The 17,127-nt window shown below is 41.0% G+C and overlaps 3 protein-coding genes across 3 annotated transcripts; 2 read left to right on the top strand and 1 right to left on the bottom strand.

Moving 5' to 3' along the window:
- Nucleotides 1–9,302: 9,302 nt before the first annotated feature.
- Nucleotides 9,303–10,140, bottom strand: LOC142381827 (histone H2A-like). The gene has a single exon (XM_075467084.1). The coding sequence runs from the start codon at nt 10,096–10,098 to the stop codon at nt 9,712–9,714; it is 387 nt and encodes a 128-aa protein (XP_075323199.1). The 5' UTR covers nt 10,099–10,140; the 3' UTR covers nt 9,303–9,711.
- Nucleotides 10,141–11,763: 1,623 nt separating this feature from the next.
- On the top strand, nt 11,764–12,222 carry LOC142381826 (histone H3). The gene has a single exon (XM_075467082.1). The coding sequence runs from the start codon at nt 11,804–11,806 to the stop codon at nt 12,212–12,214; it is 411 nt and encodes a 136-aa protein (XP_075323197.1). The 5' UTR covers nt 11,764–11,803; the 3' UTR covers nt 12,215–12,222.
- A 3,747-nt stretch (nt 12,223–15,969) lies between these two features.
- LOC142381824 (histone H1-like) lies at nt 15,970–16,692 on the top strand. Its single transcript, XM_075467080.1, has one exon. The coding sequence runs from the start codon at nt 15,996–15,998 to the stop codon at nt 16,620–16,622; it is 627 nt and encodes a 208-aa protein (XP_075323195.1). The 5' UTR covers nt 15,970–15,995; the 3' UTR covers nt 16,623–16,692.
- The last annotated feature ends 435 nt before the right edge of the window (nt 16,693–17,127 follow it).

Raw genomic sequence — 17,127 nt, 5'->3', positions numbered from 1 at the left:
TGACTGCATTACCTGTCCCATAAATTATGGTTAAATTTTTACCGCACTAATGCTAACTGAATCTATAAATTGCGAACAATGGGACATTTGGCTGCAATCATTCATCTTCTCTATGAAATTTTTTCATTCAATGTCTAGTTTAACCCTTTGTGTGGTCTTAACATTCTGTTTACTCTCCTTGTGCTATGGGTAAAAGAATGACCCTCCCTACCAAAGCCCCAAAATAAATCAACTTAATTGAATTTTAAATCCAAAAGCTATTTTGTATGATGAAACCACCTGTTATTTATCTATTCAACTCAATACATTTATCATGTATTTTATGTTACACAATACAAAAAGACAATCACCGGTTTTAAAGATTATGCTTTTTTTTTTTTTTTTTGTTAAAACCAAACCAACTGTCAGTCGGACCAACAGTTTTCTTGTTTTCTCAGTTTTCTTCTTTACATAATAACGGTTTATTATTGCTATTTTATAAATGTGAAGTAATTACTTCTAAATTATATTGAAAGGGGAAAAAAACAGTGAACTTTTTTCTGTTTAAATGTTTTTATAATTCACAGGTCAAAAATGACCCATAAGACAATCTTTGGTGTACAGTCAACATGGAAACAAACAAAAATAAAGTGTGACTTTTTCTGATGATGGGGTCCCTTTAGGAAAAGTCATAAAATTTCAAGTTGGAAAAAGATAGTTTAAGGTATTTTTTCTACAGCTAAACATGGTAGTGGGTCCCCTTTGACCCGCAAGACAACAGGAGGGTTAAAGCATAAATACACTTAGTTTACTGATGGAAAATCATGAACGATGTACATGTTGAATAAACAATATTATTATAGCTTTAGCTGATGCTATGTAGCTCATAGTGTAGCTCTAATTCCTAAAAGGAGGAGCACAAGGTTTAGTTTTCAATTATTTATGTTTGTGAAAAGACAAATTCTAACTAAGTGAGATGTTAGTGTGATACAATATGATTTCCTTACCTGAAGGAGGCTCTGAGCTACAAAGTCACAAATAAAATGTTGCTTATTTTGCACCCCGTGCACACATTCATCAGCGATCAAAGATATAAACAGGAACAAATGTATTGATTATAAGATCAAGTTGAGATACAAATATGTTTATGCATTTAGCAGACGCTTTTATCCAAAGCGACTTACAATTGATACTATTTGAACAAATAACGTTTGTTCAATTAAAATATTTACAATTGTTGGTCTTTAAGTCTTGTTTTTCTCCTGCTGAGATCAGTAATAATATTAAAGTCCCTGTTGATCATCAACTGTTCACAAATGATCATTTTCCAGATGTGAATGTTAATGACAAGCATAAGCAACCAACATAAATGTCTTTTAAAGTCGATGAAAGACAGATTTTATCTTTATTTCCATGTTAAAACCCAGTCCCATGTCCAGTTCGGCCTCCGTTATCAGACCTTTAACCGCTGATACCAGCTGAGATTCGTAAGTCAATCGTTCAAAACTCGAGATTCTTTTTACTGACTTAAGTCACGAGTCATTTTCTCCATTAACTCGTTCACCGACTCACCGCTGCTGCTGCTGCCAGCTGACTGCAAACAGGAGCCACACAACTCTTAGGTGCTGTTTACACATACCCGGGTATTTTGATAAACGCATATTTTCTAACCTTCGTTTGCAAAAATAACTAGGTGCACACAGCCCCGTTTTTAAAAAAAAAACACGTCTACATTGATCAGCATAAATACGCAGTCCGTCCGGGTCAAACCCAGAATCGCCGTCGCTGGCGGTGGTATGGCCGGGCTCTGTCTGCCAAAAGAAGCTCCGCAATTTCTGTCCTCCGAGCCCTAATGCGTCTTTGTTGGTCAATATACTGTATGACTTTAATTTTCAAAAGCACACAAGCGAGTATAGGTCTTAAAAACAGAAATGCTGCTAGTACCTCCATGCTTGCCAGATAAACAATGGACGCAGTGCCGTAACCAGCATTGAGGACACACAGGTCATGACCTCTGTATTTTCCCCGGTGTTTTTTCTTTTTCTTTTTTTTTTTCTTCAGAGTAATGTCAAATTAATATATGATGAAAATCGTTCTGACTTTGATTGGTGGAAAGATCAGAATGCATACTCATTTGTTTTTCTGAAAATAAAGTCCACATAATCCCTTTATTATCACGTTATATTTTAAAACTGAGCGGAAATACGCCACCCGATATTGGAAACATGTTTATCATATGGCTGTGATATGACGCAGCTTCGACGCAAAAGTCAGCTTGGAAATGGAAGCAAGCAAGATGAAGAAATCTAAACAAACTAAACTCAGCTTTGGAAAACCAACTGGGCAGGGGAAAAGAAAGAGAGAAGGAGTTGAGTTAATTTCACCAATCGCCAGTGAGAATGAGTGACAGTTCATAATGTTCATATGCGTTCAAAGCGCGGCTAGGAATAGGAGGATGCTAGATCGTTGTCCTCAGCATTTCAATCAACAGTCACAAAGCCCCTTGGTTAGGATTTCGTTTTCCAGTCGGCACAAACACAAAAAAGAATCGCGACCTGTAATGAAATTATTGGGAATCGTGACACGGCTTGGGCTGTTAAAGTGACCATCCGGGATTTTGGACACAGGACCTCATTTCCAAGTCAGCAAGGGTGTAAGAAATGTGTCCAGGTGTTTTTTTTTTACATTCCATGCAGTCCTTGTGAAATCTCGTGTTCCTGTTGCTAAGCTAGCGCAAGTGAACGGCTATGCTCTAGCCTGCCCCGAAAACACTCTAAACCTATTTATTTAACACTGAAAGCAACTCAATTATCATGGCAGGTTATCGATGCAAATATATGTGTTGATGGGGGCGTTTAGGAAGTTAACCAACCTTGCAATTGTGTTTGATCACCATCAATCTCTCTTGCGGCTCCCTGTTGATGACAGTGTGGTTACATCACAACTGAAGACAGCGAGGTAAAATTCCGCTGACCCCGAGAAAATAGTCCCTCAACATTCTAACATCCAGGCAGTGCTAGGTCGGTTTTATTTCAAACCTCATTATATGAAGACAAACATTTACATTCGGAGCCTGGCATAATTACGGTTTTGTTTTGAATGTTGTTTAAACTGGATAAGACTGTTTTTGGGACAGGCTAGAGAATAGCCGTTCACTTTCGCTAGCTTAGCAACAGGGATATGGGATTTCACAAGGACTGCATGGAATGCAAAAAAAAACGTTCTGGACACATTTCTTACACCCTGGCTGACTCGAAAATGAGGTCCTGTGGTCACTTTAAGCTAACTTTTTTTTTAATCAGGGCTTGACAGTTTTGTGCCAACTGTGGCTAGTGGTCATTTAGCCTCACTAGCTACAGTTTTGTTCAGTGCTATATGGCTTCCTACATGTAAATAAAGCAGACTAATAGAAACTGGGTCAGAAACTTATATTTTTCTTTTACTTAAAACAATTGATGATGCACACAGCAGGGCAAAATAACAGAATGAAATACCCCGTGTACTCTCTCATATGACACAATCTTGAGGTTAGTTGTGCTGCTCATGGTGCATTATGAAGCCAAGTTTTACCAGCATTTAGCTAGTTGTCAGGCCCAGCATGATACCTCTGTCTTCTCTGTGTTGAGTCAATGGATTGAATTGAGACTATACATACAGCCAACATCTTGTGGTCTGTTTGGCACATGCTACGATGTTAATTTTAGTGGGTGGATTCAACCAGTTACATAGGTAAAATGATTGCATTTTTCCTAATGAACCATTTGGATTTTATTGCAAATGGTGTCTAAAATTTTGCACATCGGTTAGACCAATAAAACAACTCATTCATTTGACCTTTTAGTGGGTCATGCACATGCATGGTGATGATGGTGACAATAGTAATAGTAGTAATAATAATAATGTAATATTAATAACAATAATATTAATGCTGATGATGATGATATTTTAAAACAGATGACACAGGAGAGGATGAGAATCAGGGAGTTGAAGAGAGAGAGTCAGTAGAGGAAGAAAGGGGAAGAACTGAGTCAGGAGAGGAAGAAAGGAGAAGAACTGAGTCAGGAGAGGAAGAAAGGAGAAGAACTGAGTCAGGAGAGGAAGAAAGGAGAAGAACTGAGTCAGGAGATAAAGATAGGGAAATGACAGGTGAAGATGAAGAACGTCCAGGTACAAGTTTTTCCATCCATGATCCAGCATAAATACAAAAAATCCTACACAGATGAGGAGAAAAGGAACATTCTACAGGGTAGATGGACTCAGGACCAGTATAAATACCCCCAGCGTCAATTTGGGAAAAGGCTTCTGAGATATATTGCTGAGTGGGAAAGAAAACACCCCTGGCTACGATACTCTCCATCAGAGGATGCTGCATATTGTTGTGTGTGCATGCTGTTCAACAAACAGAAGGGGACAAACATGACTTTTCAAACAGAGGGATTCAAGGACTGGAAGAATGCTATTGGTGAAAAAAGAGGGATAATCTCTAATCACGAACGCACTCCAGGGCATGAAACCGCTTCAGTATTTGCAGAGAATTTCCTGTCTGTGGCAAAAGGTGAATCCAAAGACATACATTCAGTGATCAGCGTTCAGTACTCGGACAAGGTCAAGACAAATCGCAAGACATTACTGTCTATACTGGACGTGATAATAAACCTGGGCAAGAGGAACATTGCTTTCCATGGGAATTGGAAATACAGCAGTGAAGATGGCAATTTTATGCACTTCATCCATTGGAAAGCTCAGTTTGATGACATCCTCAAACAGCACCTGGAGACTGCACCTGGAAATGCAAAGTACTTGTCACCGAAAGTACAGAATGAATTTATCACATGCTGTGGTGAAGAAATCCGTGACGGTATTGTTGCAAAAGTCCAGGAAGCAAAGTATTTCACAGTATTGGCAGATGAAACATCAGACATCAGTGGGACGGAGCAGTTGTCAATCTGCATACGTTATGTCACTGCTGATTTTGATATCAGTGAAGACTTCCTTGGATTTTCTCCACTTCTTAAGCAAGACTCCGCATCAATTACACAGGCCATCATTGCGCAGCTGGAAAAATGGGGGCTTCCTCTCTCTTTTCTGTGGGGCCAGGGGTATGACGGGGCAAGCAACATGAGTGGCAGGCTAAGTGGGGTACAGAAGAGGATGCAGGAGCTGCAACCACGGGCTTTGTACACTCATTGCCGTAGCCATGCCCTAAACTTGGTTGTTGTGCATGGATGCTCAGATGTCCCAATTGTGAGAAACACAATGGTCTTCATTGAGAAGGTGGCTGTGTTTTTCTCAGCAGGAACGAGGAAGCACAAGCTCCAAGCTGTGCTTGAAGAAGAGGGTGATGGACCCAGAGGAATACCCCTGATGTCAGACACAAGATGGGGGTCCAGGATAAAAACAGTCAATGCTTTCCTTTCTAAACTCGGGCCAACTCACAGGGCACTTCAGGAAATAGAAAGCGACTGCACTCACAACTCTGACAAGGCCAGCAGATTGCTGAAAACAATGGAGTCCTTTGACACGGTTGTTACGTCAGTTGTTACAGAAAGTGTTCTTGGGTAGATATGGCCACTAACCCTACAACTGCAGTCGCCCAAAGTGGATCTATTAATGGCCTACAAAGAAGGGAGAGGTGTTGCGGAAGTGATTGAGGGCCTCCGCAATGATGGCTTCAGCAAACTGTACGAAAAGGCAGTGCAGCTGGCAGACTCCATTGGTGTTACTCCTGTGAGAAAAAGAATAGCGGGGAAACAGCAGCACAGAGGAAATGCACCTGCAGAGTCAATTGAGGACCACTACAGGGTTAATTTATTTATGCCCTTCATTGACCATGTCACCACAGAATTGAGGACCAGGTTTGCTGAATCCACTGAGCCTGCCCTGCTTGCAGCACTCTTGGTGCCGACGGAATTGCAAAAGCTAAGTGAGGAGAAAGAGGACAGTTTACTGCTGTGGTATAAAGAAGACTTGCCTTATCCTGACACTGCAAAGCAGGAAATACCCAAATGGAAGTATCACTTCCAAAATCACACTGGGAACCTCCCTGCAACTGCAATGGAGAAATTGCAAAGTGAATTCTTAGGATTTTATCCAAACATTCAGCAGATGCTATCCCTCTACTTGACATTGCCAGTAACCACATGCTCATGCGAAAGGTCTTTTTCTGCATTACGGCGACTCAAAACATGGCTTCGTTCAACCATGGGTGATGACAGGCTTTCTGGTCTTGCTCTCATGCATGTCCACCAAAACAGCATCTCAATTGATCCCCAACGAGTGCTCCAAAGATGGGATGCCTCTGGCCACCGAAGAGTTGTTAGCTGTTTTGATAAAAGGTGAGACAAAATATAACTGAAAGACTTTTACTACTACGTATGCTTATATTACACTGCTGTAATAAGGATATGAATGATGCTAACCTGTTGCTTTGTCTATCCATTGTGTCATTGCAGTTAATGTGAATACTCCAATACGAGACTTGAGCTGATGTGACAAGACCTACAACTCACTCACTCACTCACTCACTCACTGACTCACTCAAATACTCTACTTTTGTTCTCACAAATTGTTATAATAAACTTGTTCACCTACATATGCATCTCCTTGATGGGCTTGTGATTTACCTCTGTTTATTCACGTTTCCAAACTGTATTTTAAAAAGTCACCATATTACAGTTTTTCTCGATTGCTTTGACACATTTTGCACATCATGGGTCAACTTTATCTAATGCTCACACCTTCTTTGCACAGCAAGAGTCCTCTCTGGTGAATCAGTTAACTATTTCTCATTGCTTTCACACAATTTTCTTTGACTTTTAATACACTTTTCAAAAAAGTTAACACACTTCTCACAAAGAGACACGAAACATAACTGATTTACCATGGCAACACATTGCAGACACTTAGTAGCAGCCAATTGGAACTGCTCTCTCAATTCTAAAAATGATCAGCACCTGTGTGAACTCTCTTTGCAAAACAAAGCAAGTAGTTCTCAACCTATCAAAGAGGTCAATAGCTTGAAGTTGACACCAAGCATGGATCGAGGAGGACGTGGATGAGAACATGTGGCCTGATCGTCAGGCCCGTGTCGACAATGCGTAATTTTCCTGTATTTTTATTTTTTTCATATTTACAGGGTTTCATTTCATTGTGTTTCATTTACAGTACTTTCTTTTTTGAGAATTGACCTTTGTTGTACTGCATATTGAACCCTGTCATTTTGATTGCTTACAGTATGTGCATGTGACAAGTACTGCAATAATAATATTTTTCTGTCAGAATCTTGCCATTTTGTACACGGTAGAACAAATGTAAATCAATGGTGTTGACAGGTACTTCAGCAATACAAAAACAGATCTACAATATTTTACTGTATACACATTTTCTGATTTTACTGTAAATACTCTGTGACAGTATATTTCTAAGTTATATAACTAAGTTAGAGTGCTCAATACAAAACCCAAATTGTAGTATGTTGTCAGTTGTAAAATAGTCAATACTATGAGGGTGTTGAACAAAAGTTGATATTGATAGCTGTAGTTTCAATTTTGTTTTCCATTATTAAATAAATGAGAAAACATACATGTTCAATTGAGCACAAATTGTAGGTTTTGATGGAAAAGTTTGGTTTTGATGGATGTGTGACAAGTTTTGAGAAAGTGGTGTCATTCTGCAAACATCATAAAGTGTTTTGGTTATTTCAGCTTCTGTTAAGGGCTTTGTGTGAGCTGTTTTGAAAAAGTAAACTGTGAATGGAAAAATGGGCCAAAACGATCGGGAAAAACTGTAGGATGTTTTTTTTTGTCAAATAAGATTTATCACAATATTTGACCTCGGTATTTGAAAAATCCTGGTTACGGCCCTGAATGGACGTCGGTCTTTTACAGTGGATATTGCCCAAAACTCTGTTTTTGTCTCTTTCAACCATTTTATACACAAACGCTAAACGGAGTTTTTAAAAAATCTCAACTTTTGCCGGAGTTTTTTTTTATGCCTCGTTTTCGTAGGAAAAAACTCTGTTTGTGTATAAACGAAAGGCACAAACGAAGGGAAAGGTCTTCGTTTATCAAAATACCCGGGTATGTGTAAACAGCACCTTAATCTGAGTAAATGTTTAAAGCTGTTTTAGCTCCAGTTCATTCATTCTGTTCATAATTGTTTTATTTGTTCTAATGAATGTTGAATATTATTACTTCTGCACTATTGTTTAGGTTATTTAAATGTTCTATTTGTGCAGTTTCATACATTTTATTATAGTTTCGCACTGAATGTTAATTTATTGGCTGTTTGGAGAGAAAGAAAGAAAAATAAATGTTTTGCCTTCTTGAATATTAGGTATTGATCGATACTTGTGTGATGAGATGGACTCAATTAGCCCCCCTTTCCTCCACCCCTCAGTAAGTGAGAGGTTCAACAAAAGGGAAAAATGTAAACATTTTATTGTTTCTGAACAAAAAACTATAAAACCTGTAGTTCTCAACAAGGGGAAAGGTTTAAAAATGGGACCTTCAGGGGGTTATTTCTAGGACACAGGAGGGCAAAAAGACAGAGCCAGAAAGAGTATTTTCTCTAAACATTTCTTCTATAAACAGTTACTTAATAAAAGTATTTTTTTTTTGCCTGAAAAAACCCAGCAACGAGCTGCTAGCGGCAGAGTATGGAAATCCCACTGCGCTGTCCCACGGCTGTGATTGGCTGAGCTGTTTAGGGGCGGGGCTCGTCTCTGAAAAATTACAGAAACAACTGAGATTCTCCTCAAATCTGTGTTGTCCCGTGTTTTAATATAATCATAAACATTATTAAAGGAAAACTTACAGAATAATTGAATAATCATGAAAATTCAAGTTTTCATTCAAATATGCATCACATTTGATGATACATTGCTCTCTCCTACACAAAAGTAGATGGTAGTAGTAAAAAGTATCGGCAAAACTGGCCCTCTATTTACTTTATTTTTTCGGTATTGGATCGATACCAAATTTGTGCAGTTTCATACATTTTTTATTATAGTTTCGCACTCAATGTTAATTTATTGGCTGTTTGGGTTACTTGCATTTATTTAGACAGAAAGAAAAATAAATGCTTCGCCTCCTTCACAATGATTTGGAACTTGTTTTTTTACACTCTGCACAGTTCAATTTAGTAAGCGACTCCTACAAACTGGAGTCAGTAAAAGGAGTCGAGCATCACCGGCTGAGATGTTTGAATCTGAATGAGAAGCTTTTTATAATACCTCCAGAGACCGACAGACACAAGTGGTTTTCTCAACTGATGCATTTTATTGAATCCATCTTGGTATAAACTCAAAACTAAACACAGACAGGACAACAATTAGCTTGATTAAAATAAAGAGAATTGTCAAATAAAACTACTTTTACAACATAAAACAGACTAAATACCTTATTGGCTGAGTAAGAAATTAGGCTTTCTTGGTTTGCTTCTTTTCTTAAACTTGTGTACATTATTTCTTTGCTTCTGAGATTAGAATTAATCTAAAAATACACAAAACATGTAGAAATTGTAGAAACTGTCAGTTACACTTAGAATCAAATATTTGATTCACACCAACTTCTTTCTCCAGTTTACCGAGTAAATATTTTTGTTTGATAAAGTTAAATTGAGACAGATGTGTGTGGTAGTCAGGAGGATATTTGCTCTTTATCAGGAGTGTGTGGCTCTGAAAAGAGCCGTTGTGGGGCTGGGCTTCCACCAGTAGTAGCAGGCAGCGGGGCTTTACTTGGCCTTGGCCGGCTTCTCGGTCTTCTTGGGCAGCAGCACCGCCTGGATGTTGGGCAGCACGCCGCCCTGAGCGATGGTGACGCCGCCCAGCAGCTTGTTGAGCTCCTCGTCGTTGCGCACGGCCAGCTGCAGGTGGCGGGGGATGATCCTGCTCTTCTTGTTGTCCCGGGCAGCGTTTCCAGCCAGCTCCAGGATCTCAGCGGTCAGGTACTCCAGCACAGCCGCCATGTACACGGGGGCTCCGGCCCCCACACGCCCCGCATAGTTGCCTTTGCGCAGCAGCCTGTGAACGCGGCCGACCGGGAACTGCAGCCCGGCACGGGAGGAGCGGGTCTTTGCCTTGGCTCGGGCTTTGCCGCCGGTTTTTCCACGTCCAGACATGTTTTCGTTGTGGCTTTTCTGCTCAGTCAGCTCAGAGAAAGTGTGCCGCTGGCTGCCAAAGTCTGCCTTTTATGCCCGGAGAGGCGGGCCGCTTCCAGGGGAAAAGGCGGGCCTTTTTTTTTTTTTAAACTTTATTAACAATTATATACATAACAAAACTGTTTAGCCAGGGGAAGAAAAAATAATATATATGTAACATGGGTTAATTTGGCTTGTGTATAATTCCACAAAATTATTGTTTTAATCGTTTTTATGGCATTTATAAGATTAGTCAGGTGGAACTTCTGTTTTCTTTTTCGGTTTCTTTTACATTCTTTTATGGGGGAGCAACATTTGTGACAAAAGACACCGTCCCGCCAAAACTCTTCCTCTCTTTTGTGATGTTTGGTGAGGAAAGGTTGGAAAATAAAAAGACCTTCGAAAGAGCAGCAGTGTGGTCTCCATCCATTAACCTTAAACACAACGCAGAGGTTTCATACCGGTTACATATATTACGTTTCTTTGTATATTTATTTGTATATTTATACAAAGAAACGTATAGAAACATCATGCATATAAAATGCATCCCTGTAGAGAAAAACATTTTAAAATAAAACTTTTTCCCAAAATAAAGTTTGTTTTTAAAGCCTTAGGCATTTCTAAACCATTGATGTCGGTGCTGTATTGATATAGTTCTTTAAAAAAAAGTGTAAAAGTTGGTTTGCTGTCTGTTCCATATCCTTTTGTGGATATGAAATTTACCTAAAAATAAAACAAGTTGTACAAAAAAAAAGGAAATCCTTTTCCATTTGGTTATTTTCAAAGTAAAGAAAAATGTCCTTTACGTACAAGTATACTGAATGTGGATGTCCAGTTTTCTTTTCAATAAAATTTTGTACATTCAAACAAAACATTTGACAATAAAAACAGTGAAAAAATAAATGTGCAATAGATTCATCGTATAAGCAGCAGGAATCAGAGTATTCAATATCAAGTTTAAATCTTTCTAATGTGTTTTTGCTGGATATATTTTGTGTATAATTTTGAAAGATACTTCCTCGATCTTATTGTTTAGACTGATTATCACTGATCAACCACATATTTTTTCCATTCCACATCTCTATAAAGAGATTTCCGAAAAAAATTCGCAGAAGGAATACTTAAATTCACCAAAAGATTTTGTATATATTTATTTGTACATTTGTTAATTGTGATATCAACATTTCCCAGAAAAATATTGTTGATAGGAGCCAAAAAGAAGCTGCAAAACATTCCTCGGGATAGCATTAAAGATTATATTATATTCTTTTGGAGTGACTGTTATACCAAATTTTGAAATAAATTCTTCATAAAGTAATAATTGACCATCAGTTTTGGCGGGCCGCTTCCAGACACACCAACCGGGGAAGAGGCTCTTTGTCCCGCAGAGCCGCAGGGGGCGGCCCGCTCTCCCTTCAGCGGACTTTTTCAAAACGCTTTGCTCCAATAAGCAGCGCGCATTCAGGCGGGAGCTGCCTCCTCGAGGCGGGGCTGAGCTCCGCGAGGAGCTGCTGTCCAATCAGGAGCCGGGGCTGAGCTCCGCGAGGCGCCGCTGTCCAATCAGGAGCCGGGGGTCCGCAGAAGCGTCACCGCTTCCCCGCCGGGGCCACAGCTTAAAAGCAGCGGCTCTCCTCTCAGACTCACACTCTTCTCTCTCTTTCTTCCTTGTGTGTTTGACACAGAAACGATGGCCAGAACCAAGCAGACCGCCCGTAAATCCACCGGAGGCAAAGCCCCCAGGAAGCAGCTGGCCACAAAGGCCGCCCGCAAGAGCGCCCCGGCCACCGGCGGCGTGAAGAAGCCTCACCGCTACAGGCCCGGCACCGTGGCTCTGAGGGAGATCCGCCGCTACCAGAAGTCCACCGAGCTGCTGATCCGCAAGCTGCCCTTCCAGCGGCTGGTCCGAGAGATCGCTCAGGACTTCAAGACCGACCTGCGCTTCCAGAGCTCCGCCGTCATGGCTCTGCAGGAGGCCAGCGAGGCCTACCTGGTCGGCCTCTTCGAGGACACCAACCTGTGCGCCATCCACGCCAAGAGGGTCACCATCATGCCCAAAGACATCCAGCTGGCCCGCCGCATCCGCGGGGAGAGGGCTTAGACTGATCCGCCGGTTCTTAACCACACAACGGCTCTTTTAAGAGCCACACACCTCCATCCGAGAGCTTCATCCTCCATCAGTTTGCTTAATATTCACCCAAATGAATAAGAATTCATCATATTTCTGACTGAAACTATAAAAACTCGTTTTTAACAACATTTTCTTCTTTTATTGAAGAATCTTATTCAAAGTCGGTGTTTTGCTGCCATCTTGCGGTCAGTCATCAGAACTACAATGACAGACTCAAAAGGCTTTTTCAGTTTTCACATTAAAAATGTAAAAAATTAAGTTAAACAACATTTTCATGGACTTTGTTCCTCAATGTGAACAGCAGAGACAAAGATCACTTTATAGCAGCTTTCCATCCTTCTTTACTGCTGTTTTTATCACTTCTGTGGCAGCAAAGTCTGAGATCTCACATTCAGATGAATTATTCATTGTTTCAGTGTGTGCAGTTTTCCTGCTACACACTATTATTTTATAAAAGTTCAGTTAATCTAATTCTTTTTAAAAACTCATCTCAGCACAGCTACAACAGAAGCTTCAATTACACCTAAAATCACCAACTCAATTCGGTCACATCTTTCTCATATTTTCCACATGAACCAGTCAAAGCTGCTGTTTGGCACCAACAAATTTGAGAAAGCCATTTATGCCCTAAAAAGCTCAAGGTCAGACTATTGCAATGCACTTTATGTTGGCGTCTCCCAGTATTCTCTGTCACCTTCAACATTTCTTACACCAAATAAACAGCGTCTGGTTCCATTGGAGGATTAAAAACCTCTTTGAACCTAGAGATACTTATACTATCAAGTGGCATGGTTCTGAAAATTGAGGTATAGATATTAGGCTGACATTCTATTCCTATTACTTCAGATATTGTTTTATAGACTCCAAACCAAAATGAGCTCAAAGATGGACATGACCAAAACATATGTGTTAAAGTTCCAGGGGCACTATGGCATCTACTACAGTTTTCAACCACATTGTCAAATGTCTTTGCCAGTCTAGCTTTAGAGTAGTGCATCCTGTGTAAGATTTTAAACTGGATTAAGGCTAAACGTGGACAGGATGTAGTCCCATTCACCCTACGCACAGCCTCCTCCCATATACTATCTGGAATTGCCTCTCCCATTTCGTTATCCCACTTAACTTTCAACTTATCATGAATATTCTCCCCTTGCGAGGTGATTATAGAGTGAATTCTAGAAATGAGGCCCTTTAGATCAGGAGAAAGTGCAATCATATCATCCAAAACAGTAGACTCTGGGTCATTTGGAAAGTTTGGTGTATTAGTTGAAATAAAGTGGCGAACTTGTAAATACCTAAAATAGTCTAAATTGTTGAGATTAAATATTACACAAAGGTCATTGAAACTTGCAAAAACCCCATCCTTATAAAAATCTTTAAACCTGACAAGGCCTTGTCTTTTCCATCTCAAGAAAGTTGCATCTATGTTAGCTGGAATAAATGCCTGATTATGGCAAATGGGCGCCTGTATGGAAAACTGAGATAGACCCATATATTTTCTGAATTGATGCCAAATACGTAAAGTATGAGTCACTACAGGATTTGAAGAATATGATGAAATGGATAGTGGTACTCTGGAGGTTATCAATGCTGGGAGCGATGTTGAAAGGCATGAATTATTTTCAGCTTCACACCAGACATAATCTGATGACTGATACCAGTATAGTATTTTCTGGACATTAGCCGCCCAATAAATACTTGCAAATTTGGCAATCCCAAGCCTCCATCAGAGTGATGTTTTTACCTGCCCATATAAATGATGTAATACACTTATCAATAGACTGAAAAAAAGATTTCGGCAAACAAATTGGAAGACATTGGAAAAGATAAAGAAATCTAGGAAGAACATTCATTTTTATACAGTTAGTTCTACCAACCAATGTCAAATTAATGGCATTCCATCTCTGAAAATCAGACTTTAGCCTATCCATCAATGGGGTGAAATTTTGACCAAATAGTTCCAAAAAAGTTGGAGTCAGGTAAATTCCTAAATACTTAAACCCGTCTCTGGACATAGAAAATGGAATATCAGAGTCCTGAAGAGAACGAGCCTTGGCATTTATAGGAAAACACTCACTTTTAGTAAAATTCAACTTATAGCCAGAAAAAACACCAAACGTTTGTAAAGTTTTCAACACATGTGGTAGACTATGAATAGGGTCTGAGATGTATAATAATAAATCGTCTGCATATTTTGTTCTTTTAGTAATATTTCCTCTTGTTAAAGCTGACTTGCTTATGTTTGATGAGCTACAGAAGGAGGAATTGAAAAGCTAAATGGCTGAACTCAAAGGTGTTTTTATTTGCTTGGACAGCCTGTGTTAAAGCTGTTGAGTTTCATGCACATGTGAATAAATGTTCTTATACATCCAGCACAGGCTGATTTTCTGTGTACAGTAAGGCGCTGTTGGTGTATTTGTAGAAATCCTCCTGCAGCAGCAGATTGTGTGTTGTTGGGGGGAGATGGAGCCCCAGGAAGGAGAGTGAGGGGCAGATTCTCCCTCCTGAAGGACTCTGTTATCTACTGATTGATTCACTCATAGAAACAAGGGGATCGTCCCTCTGATGGTCTGTTGGACCGCCTGCAGCTGGGATCACAGCACACCTTCCCTGTGGGAGAGTTCGGATACGCTCAGACGATGTCGTCACACTTATCTCCATCAGAGGTTTGATTATTTATTCAGATCAGCACAGAATGTGCACAGATCCCACCGACATTACACATGAAATGTGTCTTTAATACAGAGCCAGCTGGTTATTAAAGGCGGCATTATGAACTCCGTGTTGGTTAAAGTGTTATAAGATGGATCAAAGATCAGCAGATGGAGGATTTTTATTCATTTAACTGATTAAAACTGGTTTTAATCCAGATATCAGTTTTTTAATGAGAAGCTCTGATGACTTATTGAGTTTAGACAAAAAAAAGAAGAATAAATCATAAATTGATAGCAGACTGAACATGTCGGGCTTCTCTCAGCTGCTTTGTGTTTATTTAGATCCTGTTAATGGTTTTAAAAGGTTCACCTGTGAAATGATCATTATTAACCTGGATGGGGTCAAATCTGCACCCTGAGAGATTTCACTTTATGTCTCTTTGTCACAAAGAAAGAAGCTTTTATTTGTCATCTTCAGCCTGATCATGACTAACTAGTGTATTTTAGGTCTAATTGTTGATTAATGTGTATTTAGAGGAGACAGGAAGTCTGTTCCTGAGGATCATCTGTGACAGGAATATCCGGCCCGAGCAGCGGCAGCGGCCGTGTGTTTACTTCCAGCCAAAACTTCCTCCGTTACAACTCAACAAATCCCCGCAGATCCACAATTTCGTCTTAATTCTGTCCACAGATGTCTCTGCTAACGGGAACATCGCTCTTATATCCCGTACAAAGCGCTTTTAGACGTTTTAGGAGACGAAATGTGGAGAAAACTCGCTGCGAGCCGCTCCAAGTGACCGAGTATCGGAGCGGTTTGAAGCCTCCTGGAACAGAGAGAAAAAGTCCTGGAAGCCGAACGTGAGCTCAGTGTGGAGGGACGAGGGTTTCCCTCCTGCTCCAATCGGACTTGTGTCGGAAAACGTTGGTTTTGGGGGGATTTAGCGTGGAAAACGCGGCGGAGAAAACACAAGTGTGGCCGCATTCGAGGCGGCGGCAGAGCGGCGGAGTGCGTTGCCTCTCCACGGTTCTCATGTGTGTAATAAGTCCCGCCTCCTGCTCTGAGCTCGAGACGTTCAGTTGAACAGCAACACGCGAACATGGCAGAAGAAGCTCCAGCACCCGCACCGGCCAAAGCCCCGGCTAAAGCCCTGGCCAAGTCCCCGAAGAAGAAGGCCGCTCCCCGGGCCGCCAAGGACGGACCCAGCCTCTCCAAGCTCATCGTGGCCGCCGTGGCCGAGTCCAAGGAGCGCAAGGGCATGTCTCTGGCGGCGCTCAAGAAGATGCTGGCCGGGAATGGCGTCGACGTCACCAAGTCCAACAAACGCATCAACACCGCCGTCACCAAGCTGGTCACCGCCGGCACCCTGAGCCAGACCAAGGGCACGGGGGCCTCCGGATCCTTCAAGCTGGCCAAGAAGGAGCCCAAAGCCGCCAAACCGGTGAAGAAGGTGGTTAAGAAGAAGGCTCCTGTTAAAGCCAAGAAGCCCGCCGCCAAGAAGACCACCGCGGCCAAGAAGCCCGCCGCCAAGAAACCCGCAGCAGCGGCAAAGAAGTCCCCCAAGAAGGCTCCGGCTAAGAAACCCGCCGCCGCCAAAAAGCCCGCAGCAGCCAAGAAGAGCCCCAAGAAGCCCGCCGCTAAGAAGCCCAAAGCGGCCGCAGCCAAGAAGCCCGCAGCCAAGAAAACTGCCGCCAAGAAGCCCGCAGCCAGGAAGGCCAAGAAGTGAACTACTCCTCCAAATTACAACAACACCCCGAACAAAGGCTCTTCTAAGAGCCACCACAGCCTCCGCTAAAGAGCCGAATCCTCCTTTACACCCACAAACACACCAAGGCAGCTCACATTAAACTCTTTCAAAGAAGTAAAGTCAAATCTCTATATGTAATCCACAAAATATTTAGTATTATTACACATATTAAAGACTAAAATGAACAAATATTGATCCAGAGACCAGAATATGAAGAAGCAAACAAGCAGCGGCTGGGCCAATAAAACTGCTTCTCAGGCTGTTTTGGTGTCCCAGCCTCTCGGACACATTCAGAAGTAGAACATTAGTTTAATAACTTTTACCTCAATAACTTACAGGAAACGGCTCAAAACTTAAACTAAAGACTTTATTAAATAATGTATCTGCTTCCAGGAGAAAAAAATAGATTGATTTGGTTTATTTTTGTATTTCTTTGGACTTATTTTTTCTTGCTCTGCTTGTTCATCCCTCCCTCCAGCAAGTT

The sequence above is a fragment of the Odontesthes bonariensis genome, chromosome 6 (assembly GCF_027942865.1).
Source record: "Odontesthes bonariensis isolate fOdoBon6 chromosome 6, fOdoBon6.hap1, whole genome shotgun sequence".
In the NCBI taxonomy this organism is placed as follows: Eukaryota; Metazoa; Chordata; class Actinopteri; order Atheriniformes; family Atherinopsidae; genus Odontesthes; species Odontesthes bonariensis.
The sequence above is the reverse complement of the archived record's forward strand: the minus strand, read 5'-3'. Positions and strand labels throughout refer to the sequence as shown.